The 11,024-nt window shown below is 30.9% G+C and overlaps 1 protein-coding gene across 2 annotated transcripts; it reads left to right on the forward strand.

Annotated features, from left to right (window-relative positions):
* Positions 1-2,406: 2,406 nt before the first annotated feature.
* Positions 2,407-3,373, forward strand: LOC131612551 (uncharacterized). Of its 2 annotated transcripts, XR_009287422.1 has the most exons (4): positions 2,407-2,609; positions 2,720-2,844; positions 2,925-3,224; positions 3,324-3,373. XR_009287422.1 is itself a non-coding variant. In XM_058884322.1 (3 exons), the coding sequence occupies exons 1-3, from the start codon at positions 2,504-2,506 to the stop codon at positions 3,006-3,008; spliced, it is 315 nt and encodes a 104-aa protein (XP_058740305.1). In that variant the 5' UTR covers positions 2,407-2,503; the 3' UTR covers positions 3,009-3,367. The 2 variants fall into 2 exon arrangements, 1 of the variants encoding a protein (XP_058740305.1); XM_058884322.1 differs by having other exon boundaries at positions 2,925-3,367.
* The last annotated feature ends 7,651 nt before the right edge of the window (positions 3,374-11,024 follow it).

An 11,024-nucleotide genomic window follows, 5' to 3' on the forward strand; every position in this document is an offset into this window, starting at 1 on the left:
GAGAATGAAAACCCTTTTTCACCTTTACTTAGATTTTACTTTTTATTTTACTTTTTCTAATGTACTGAGTTATTTTAGATTCACAAAAGCTTTAAGTAAAAAATTACAAATTATTTAAAAAAATAAATTAGTTAATTTATAAAATAAAATCATAAAATAAGTATTAATATTTGGATTAAAAAACATTTTTATAATTATTTTCATAAACATTAATCAATAATCAATTATTCAATTATAACAATAACTATCTATTTGAATTTAACTAATGTCTTTAGAAAAATTAAAAAATATATATTTATGAATGTTATTGAAATGTTAAACTCTTATTTACTTTAGATAAGACATTATCTAGTCATTGGATTTTATTCTGAACCATAGGTCCAATAAGAAAAAGATTTGATTTTATTTTTCTTAGAATTAGAGTGTTTTTATATTTTTGTTTAATCGATTTTTTTATTTTTTAGAGTTGGAGTCCTTTGGCGGTCAATAAAACAAAACTTTCAAAAAGAAAAATTATAAATTTATATATAATTTTTGTTGGAGTGTTTTGGTATTGTTTTAGTGGTAGATTCTTTGGTCCAATATAAGGTAAATACTAGATTCAATTCCTACTTTAAAAATTTTACCAAATTTTTGTTTTCAATTTTTTATATTTTTTAAATTTTATTTTTCAAAATTTTCATACCTCTTGTTAAAGTACAAATTAAATATCAAAAACAATATTTTATTAAATTTTAAAAACTACAAGTATTTTTAGAAAACATTAAAATAAAAAAATATAGAAAAAACAAAATTTTACTTTACCTGCGGAATTACCTGCGAATTCTGTAATAAACTTTGGTTTTTCAAAATAGAGAATTCGCAGCAAAATCCGCAGAAACGTTTCCTGCGAAATTACCTGCGGATTTTCTAATGCAGTTTAATTTTTTATTCAAAGTATAACTTCGCAGCAAAATCCGCAGGTAATCCTGCGGAATTTTCTGCAGAAATGTGTTCCGCAGGAAAGCTTATTTAATCTAATAAAGTTGCAGGAAAATCCGCAGGTATTCCTGCGGAATTTTCTGCGGAAGTTTGTTCCGTAGGAAAACTTATTTAATTTAATAATGTCGCAGGAAATTCCGCAGGTGTACCTGCGAAACTTTTTTCGCAGAAAATTCCGCAGGTAAACTGTGTATTTCCAATAGTGTATCATGCAGCGGTCATAGCCCTAGAAAAGCAATAAGAAAACAACGAGTTAGGTAGAATAATGTGATTACAGGAAATTATTAGTTGAATAGCTAGTTAAAACCTAGAGAAAAACGTTTATTTTTTTAATTATAAAAATTTAAATAAGTTGTATTATCAAACAATGTCAGATATTTACAGATTAATCATTAAAGAAGTTAAAGAAGTGGTCACATTAAAGGCAAAAGTTAAATCCACTACTATGAATCAAATGTTAGCTAGTACTGAGTCAATTTTTTTTTTTTAATAGACTGGTATTCTTCTTTCTGTGCCGACTGATCCATCTGAGAGAAATTTTTTAAGCTCCCCATATAGCCTCTGAAAATTGGCTCCAAGCTCCTTCGAACTCAATTTTAATTGACTAGAGAAAAAAATTTAGAATCAATTTATTTGAAATAATTAGCGGTGAAATCATATAGTGTTGCAGCTAATAGCAGCAACCGCTGTTATGCTAGTATTATTAAATACCATGTGTAACAGGCTTCATAAACAAATAAATGTTAAGTTTGTACATGTATTATTCACATTAATCAATGACAATCATTCGTTAGTTTGCTGTAATTCTGTCTTTAGTTCTCTGTTACATATATGAATGATGATTTTTGTATTTTTTTCACATGCATGCTTAACTGGCTAATAGTGTGTAAATATAGAAAGCACATGCTAGTATCAATAATTCTTGGAAAATTCTATGGGTGATGTTCGTGATTTCCGGTAGATTTATTATACAAACAAATCTTTTTAATTATGTTCTCTCACGTCTCTCGTACTATGCTCCCATGTATCCTAACTTTGTAAAGAGTATTTAGTGATTTTTCAGAACCGTGCATGTTAAAAGTGGAGCAAAATTATAATGGAGCATAATTAGTAAAACATATCAAATCATTAGCATTGGACATTTTGTTAGATGCAAATAAGAGTTAGGAAATGACTTGTTTTATTCATGGGAAGTGCAGCAAATCTACTATCTACCCAATATTATAAAATTGACCAAACTCCCAATTTTAACCTTCTGCAAAATAAACTTTACCCTTGCAAAAGGTTAGTGAAGTAATTAACAAATTGAATATTTGCACTTGCCATGTGTTGTCTACTCATTCGTCTACTTTTACAATTGTGTACTTGCTCTAACATTTTCCTCTTCACCTTTTCTCTCTCTTCACGATTCAAACTATTATTCCCTCTTTTCTCTCTTCTCTCTTCTCAAACCCTAAAAGTGGCTGAACAAGCAAAACCTAGAACACGCCTCCCCGCCGTCCAAACAGTATACCAACTATGTATGTATAAGAACATACCGGAAAAGAGAAATCTTGTGTTTCGCAAGCTAGGGATTTTGTTGAGGGGGAACTCGAGGATGTGCTTTTCTGCATTTCCATCCATTGAAAGTAAGTACGAGCTCCTTTGATTTTTAGTTTTAGGGTTTATCATCACTCGGTATCTTTCGTTTTGATTTTCCTTTACTCTGCTTCACAAACTGGTCTCGCCAAAATTGCAGCAGAGGTTGTTTTTAGAGATACTTTGAACACACCAGTAGTTATGTCATCGAATCGAAAAATTGCTTTCATGTTTTTAACGCTGGGTTCTCTACCGTTTAAAAAATTATGGGATAACTTCTTCCAAGTAAGGGTTTGCTTTTGGATCTGATTTCGTCGGTTTATTTTTTAGCTTCTGAGTTGTTAATGATGCTCTTTTCCTTGCAGGGTCATGAAGGGAAGTTATCCATTTATGTGCACGAGTATCGGACCAAACCAATTCATGTGAGCCGTAACTTTGTTGATGGTTGATGCAGAGCGACGACTCCTGGCAAATGCACTACAAAATCATCATAACGAGCACTTTGTTTTACTTTCTGGTTGATTTTTTCTTTTACTGTGTTCTTGATTAATACGCTACTTACATTTTGATTTTAGCTTTCGTGATCCTGGTCCCCTTGGCAATGGCAGATATCAGAACGCACGTTACCTAAAGTCGAGATTAAGGACTTCAGAATGGGTGCTCAGGTACATTTTTGCATCAACGACCCGTTTGAATTGATTTATTCGTACTCAAATAGTAAAGTTTTGTACCAAAACTGTGTTTAAGATCGATAATTTTTACAGTAGTTCTAACAGCAACATGCTATTATGGTAATGGCGAATCACTTGTATTATGATAATTTTTAGGGACTATTTAATTATATAAGAGAATCAAACAAAACATGACCTTTCAAATTAGATGATTACATGTTTCAAATTAGATTTATCTGTTATTGAAACCTTTTCAAAATGTTAAATGTAAGGATATAGTTAAATTTATAGTATTCAAATACATACCCCCAAGTATCATCAGACACATGGTGTATGTTTATCAGTGTCATTTGTTTCTAATGTTTTATATACTATTGTATATGATCTCATCATAAGGTCATGTTCTATGCTTATTTAGATTTAGTTGTTATAGTGTTTATTTTTATGATTAATGGTTTAAAGTGATTTGATTTGATAACTGTTTGTAGGTAAACTCCATTGGAAAATTGTATCAGTGTATGTTTGCAAATATCCTGATCAGGTCAGTTTAATTGATATAATTTGAAAAATTAAGAATTTTGGATTGATTTTGATAGCAAAACCAGTATTCACTTGGATAGCAATTTACTTATTCATTGAATAGCAAAACCAATATTCACTCACAATAATTCCAGTCTTCAATCATATATTGTTTCTTAACAGCAGCACATTTATTTTTCATTTATCTTTACATAGCAAAACCATAGCAGTTCAATATTTGAAGTGATATACATATGAAGTTTCATTATGTGTTTCATTATGTACACATTATTATGAGTTTCATTATGTGTTTCATTATGTGTTTCTCACTTTTTCCATGACTTTGTATTTTAAAAATAGTTTGTTGATCTATCTAAAAATAATTTGGTTTTAGTGTTTTTCATCGTTTCTTCATTATACACATTTGATACACTCGATTATTTTGATGACTATGAGATTATGTTTATCTAATGTGTAAATTGACTCAGCTTTGTTCTTTCATTTTTTCAGCTTATCTTGCTTCATTACTGCATATAGCCTTACTCAAGGTAAGTTCATTCTATGTTACATATTTTTTGCTTTACATATGTTCTGTCATTGTTTGTTTCTTCACTTGATTTGGGAACCATTTTCTTCATGATGTTGTGCTTGGCTTGAAATTATAGGTCTTATTGTCAGGATTAGGACTCAGGTAAGTGAACTAATTTGGTTAAATTTCATTGGTTGTTTCAAAACTCTCTCATTCATTCATTTTCTAAATCCATTGTCCTCTTCCATTTCCTCCTTTAATTTTCATCTCAGCTTCAAAGCAAAACATGAAGAGACAAATGTATTTCCCTCAACCTCCTTATTCCATCAATGTAATGTATGTTTTAAGTCATTTTGTGTGTGTCAAAAGCTGCAATGTGTAGTATGCATAAGGAGTTCATTTGAGTTCATGTGAGTTGTTAAGTTTGTGTGACTTGATTTCTAAATAAATGTTTCAACCCCCATATAACTACCCCTTCTTTCCTTCAATTTAAGTTTGTTTTTAAAGTTTGCATGAATTTAAGACTGATTGTCTATGTTAGAAAAAAGTTCATGAGTGAATTTTAACTTTGTTATGCTTAAAACAAAGGAAAATGAGTTAAACTATGTTTTCATTTTTCTGTAGTTAGTTTAAGACTGTTTGTGTGAGTTGAAAAATTGAAGGAAAGATTTGTGAATGAGTGTTTTGTTTTAGTTTAGTTTATTCTTATTACAATACATGAGTTAAAGATTGACTTTTTCCAATATTCATGAATAAGATGCTTAAGATTTTTTTATGTCACTATAGTCGAGGGAAATTTAGGTTTTTACCTGTATTTATTAATGAAAAATATGTTGAATTAAATAGTTTTCAGGCAAAAGATATAACCTGTCAAGTCATTGGTTGTATAATAGCATAAGAAGTTTTTTACTTTTTAATTGATAGATATTTCAATGTGTCTATATAATGCTACATTTTTGCTTTTGATGTAAATTGTTCACTGCACATTCATTGAAGGGGAAAAAATATAGTTTGTGAATATGATAGTATGTATATGACATTCTTTTCTTTGTGCCAAATTGCTTATATATTTGTGTCCTCTACAATATATTTTCCTTTCAACTTCCAAGATCACTGACAGGTTTTGAAGTAGTTCGGACAAGATCAATACAACATTGTTTCAAGGAAAGCTACTTCTTTTCTTGATGAAAAGGAACGTGAGGAGAGTTTTAAAGAAGTATAAGTGACTCTTCAATTTCTTGAGAATGAACTTAAGGAGAAATATTTTGTTGGATAAGAGATTGGGATTTTTGATATTACTACTATTTTATATCTTTTTTCTCTGTTATATTCGTTCTTTTCGGTTCTGTTATATATTTGTTCCGTTAATATTGACAAAGTTTAGCAGATTTTAGCAAGTACTTTTAGCACGAGTATTCTATGTACTCTCAATAAGCATATGGTTCAAAGTTAACCATAAACTAGGGTCTAAAGCTGAAGCATATATATCATATATGTAAGTTAACCATAAACTAGGGTCTAAAGCTGAAGCATATATATCATATATGTAAGTATGTATTTTTTTTGGAAAAAGCATTTCCATTAATATTGATCTGTTGTATACTCTATATATGATATCCTTTCAAATAAACCATGGAGCTGTATTTTGTTGACATGTACAAACTGCAGGTAATATAAGTAAGAAAAAATAAAGAAGGAAATTTTCAATTAAACGCCATGTTTATTATGACAAAATGTGTTGTTTTATTTGGTTATATAGTTTGAAAGAGAATGTAAAGTGAAACCATTTGAACTGTGATTATAGCAGGCAATTTAATACAATATTTTTACTGGAAATTTAATACAATATTCTTAGTGCTTTATACATACTCTTACTAATCTATGTATTGTTTTATTCGGTTATAAAATTTTGTTGAGAATGTTATTTAAAACAACCATTCTTTGTATTTATGTATAGTTTTCCAACCGAATAAAAGTAGGTTTTAGTCTGCAATTTTGAAATATAAGTGAAGTACACTTTACTCTAGCAGATAAAAAAATTGACAATATGTCCATACACTCACATGTCCATTTCCTTTCCACACCAATTTTCAACCATGCGATCCCACTTCAACTTCCTAAAACAAAACAAATCTCAACCAAACACTCATATCTATCAGAGGTCACTCCCCCTCCATCCATTAATACCATGCCATCTCATACCAATTAATTAAATAATCAATTGAGTTTACCCCTTTAAAAAAACATACCACATTATTTGGAAACTCATGTGAGATGGATAATACGGATTGAGAAATAACACATAAATACAATAATAAAATAGTTTATTTTACGGGTCATTATCACCATATTATCTATTTTATTTTTATTTGATAGTAAAAAAAATTATTTTTAAATGTTAACAAAATAATGTGGTTGCATTTTTACTAGACTTTGATTTTAATTAATATTTTATTTATAAGATATTTGTTTCCTTTGTATACAATTTTTTATTCCAATCATAACATGGATCATACATATTTGTTAGCTTCTTTTTATAATATTATGAAATTATTATTCTTCCAAAATTGATATAATTTACATGATCATTAATAAAATTGTTCAGAGTGACATTTTACGCATATTATTCATATTATTCAAAATATACTACATCAAATATTTGAATACCCGTGCGGCAGCACGGGTCTCTTACTAGTAAATATAGAAAAACCAACGCGCATTAACAAACTACAACCTGTTCTAACTAGAATTAAAGCAACGAATTTTTACTAAATCAATTAATAAACAATGCTAAAAACTAAAACATTTTATTTGACTAAGCCTTATCATTTCCTCCTTATTTGAACTAAACTACATTTGCAACTAATTAACTATTGAAAAACCACAAACTCCAACCTCCAATCTCAGCTTCCGAAATGACTCAATTTTAGCAATTTGATGAGGATATCCGCTAATTGTTGCTTTGTACCACAAAATTGAAGTTGTACAACTCCATTATTCACAGGCTCCCTTAAGAAATGGTAGCGCACATCAATGTGCTTATTTCTGCCATGCATCACCGGATTCTTTGACAACTTAATTGTTGAGCTATTGTCTGACAACTACTTCCTCCAGTTGCTACAAATTAAATTCGGCTGCCGTCGTACTCAGTGTTACTATCGGTTCTTTCAAGAAGACCAAGCTACAACAGCTCCACTTAACATAAAAACATAACCTTAGCCTCAAGGGTATACAACTCTATCCTCTCGAATTCACCAAGAGAAATCTAATTTCTCTTAAGGTTGGGTAGATACCTGACACCACTCAACAACTTTATTGACTCATCATGAAGCTTGAATCTAACAGATCCAATTCCAACAATTTTGCAGGCTTTGTTGTTTCTCAGATGCACTAATCCACCATCTCGATCACATAATTCCTCAAACACAATTTTGTTTGGAGTCAAGTGCCAAGTGCAGCCTAAATCCTTAATTCATTCCTTGCTAGAATTTTTGCTATAAACCACTAGTACATCAGATGATTCATAATCATCTTGAACAATGACTGCATTGCCATTGTCCTTGTCATCGCCATAACTCTTCAACCTGTCAGGACACACTTTTCTAGTATGAATTTCCTTCTTACAGTGGTAACACCTGATAGCATGAGCATCACCATCATAAGACCTCTGTGGAACTTTACCATTCTTCTTCCCAAACTTATCATCCTTCTTTGAGAATTTTTCTTTTACGAACAATCATTCATCAACAGATGATGACTTTTGCTCCTTTCTTTTGTTCATATCCTTCTAGTACAAGGCTAATTGAACCTCTTCAAATGTCAAATACTCTCTTCCATACAAGAGGGTTTCTTTGAAGTGAGCATGAGATCTTGGTAAAGCTCACAACAACATCAGCGATGGATCTTCATCATTGATGGTAACCTCAATATTTTCCAAATAAAAAATCAACTTATTGAATATATCCAATTGTTCAGTCAAGAATTTTCTTTACTCATCTTGAATTAATATATAGCTTGCTTCAAGTAGATGCGGTTGACCAACGATTTGGTCATGTATTAACCTTCAAGCTTCATCCACACACTCGCTGCCGTTTTCTCTTTCAAAACATATCGGATAACCTTATCACCAGGGCTCAATACGACAACGCTGTGGGATTTCTCTATTATAGTTGTCTTCTCCTTCTCCGTTATGGCATCATCCATGTTCTCTGATCCTTTCAACGCTTACAACAAATCCTGTTGAACAAAAAAGACTTGCATTTTCAAGCGCCATAGACTGAAATTGTTCACTCTGGTGAATTTCTCATACTATGTTGACGGTATTTTCTCCTCCACGCTCACCGTACCAGTTTGTTGTAACGAGCGCCGGTAAGAAAAAATTAAGACTATGAGAAAGATTGAGTTTCTTGAACAAACACAAGAAACCCTTCAGTTTTATAAAGGAAAAAAGAGAGAAAAGGGAAGAAGAAGAAGAAGAAATCAAGATTGGTTATAACTGTTTTACTATTCACTTTCTCAATTAGGGTTAAAAGATTGCAATTGAATAAGAACGATTAATGCTCTCTCAACAATATGAGAGAACCAATCTATTTATAGACTACTAAGCTAACTTAAGCAATTGGGCTATCAGGCTACCTCAATTCAACATACTAACAACATAGCATATTTCACCAACCCTTGTCAAGACTAGAGTTCGATCCAATTACCACATCTACTTTATAGAAGAAGATTCTAATAAAGTGGTTGGTCTTGTGGCAGATTCGTTGGCCCAATTTGTAATAGATCACGGTTTGATACTTGCCGTTAAAGTTTTACCCATATTTTAATTCTCTTTATTCAACTTAGATTCGCCAAACAGCTTCTTTTAATTATCACATCATGTTCAAAAGTTTGAAAGATGGAACCATTTATTCTATTGAGGGAATCAATCTGAGGAAGCATAGTAATATGATGCAAACATGGTAATATAAAAAAAGCAAAGTTATGTATCGGCAACACCAACCAAAGAAGAAAAAACAAGAAATTATTTCCTTAACTTATGTTACTCCAAAAACTGCCAACAACTAAAAAAATATTTACATGTACTGGCATGTCACCTTCCGTTACTTAAATTTAATGTTAAAGATTAAAAGTATGGACGACAAGTATTATGAGGAGGATTCTTCATAAAAAGAAAAATTTAAGAGACCAAAACTGAAATTGCCTTAACTATAGAAGAAATAGAAACATATTTCACCCTCCATTCAAAGATCTTTCTTTATCTTAATTGTGATCAAAGACTAGCATTTTGTACTTTCTTTATTTTTAAATGGTTTTATTCGTGAATCAAATGGAGTAAAATAAAGAAAGGGAGGAATAAATTGTTGAAATTTAAAAAGACAAGTGTCATAAAATAAATCAAAATAAAATAAAAAACCACACAAAGAAATTTGCAAATAAACATATATGCTTAAAGAAATGTTAGTGGTAGGGGTGGGCAAATTTAAACCGTTCGATTGAAATCGATTGATCCATTGTTTTTTTGTATAAACGAATAGGATTGATTCGGATGTCTGGTTGATCGAGTTGTTTAATTTGGTTTGTTAGGGTTGTTTCAGTTTGATTCAGATGATCATTTTAGACTCGTCGAAAACTTAAATTTTATCGGTCAAAATTGAATCATTAAAATAAAACTGCGATTTGTATCAAATTTAAATTTTGGGTCTAATATCGATCCAATCGTCCAAACCTAAATGGTGGTGCTATGTGTGGCCATAAAACACTTTTGTTTGTATGAAAAGATATAAGCATGACTGCCTAGGGAAATAGCTATAGATGTGTTATTATGACTTTCATGACTGCCTGTCGAAATAGCGAGATCTGTTATTATGAATTTTAAAACTACAATAACCAACAATTTGCCAAGTAATATTTTTTTAGAGCTTTACTTTTCCGACTTTTTAGGGGTACTTCCATCCTTGTGAAATTAAATTTTTAGGGGTACTTCCATCCTTGTGAAATTAAATTTTTAGGGGTACTTCCATCCTTGTGAAATTAAATTTAGAGAAACATCTCCTCACACATCTAAAATCACACCAATAAAAACATTATAAGTGAAATACCCTCTACTTTTCCCAAAAATAATGTCCAGAAAGTATTCACACAATGAGTTGACGGAAGTGGGATTTACACACTGCAGATTTTTTTAAATAGACCATCAAATACTACTGTCTTTTTTTTACAAGGTCATCCAAAACTACTTGTCCACAATATTAAGTAACTAAGGAATTATTGGCTAGATAAATATATCAAATGACCGTACATACTGTACATTACAAGGAATTGCGCGAGACTAAAAATGGCTAAATTATTTATTTCTCAACATGAGGAAGCAGCATTGCTCGGATGAATCAAACTATGAAACTAGAATTGCAAAAGTATTTAATCTTATAACTCTTAGAAACTCAGTCATCATGAAAAGATGCATGGGCAAGTTTCTTCAGAAACTCAGCAACTTCATCAGATGATGGAAGTGTAAAGCAGCATTTGTTGAAGATCAAACCGTCTATTTTGCATTCAGAATGAAAGTACACTTCTGCAAAGCTACAATTTAAAAGCACACCTACTTTTAAATCATAGTGGACACTTTAAGGATGTGCATTTTCGGAATCCAGAGATGCATTTCCTTGTGCTTTTAAATCGTACCAGGAATTATTGTGCTTTTAAATCCACTTCTGTAAAGCTACAATTTTTTTAAAGGTGAACAC

This window comes from Vicia villosa, linkage group LG6 (genome assembly GCF_029867415.1).
Source record: "Vicia villosa cultivar HV-30 ecotype Madison, WI linkage group LG6, Vvil1.0, whole genome shotgun sequence".
In the NCBI taxonomy this organism is placed as follows: domain Eukaryota; kingdom Viridiplantae; phylum Streptophyta; class Magnoliopsida; order Fabales; family Fabaceae; genus Vicia; species Vicia villosa.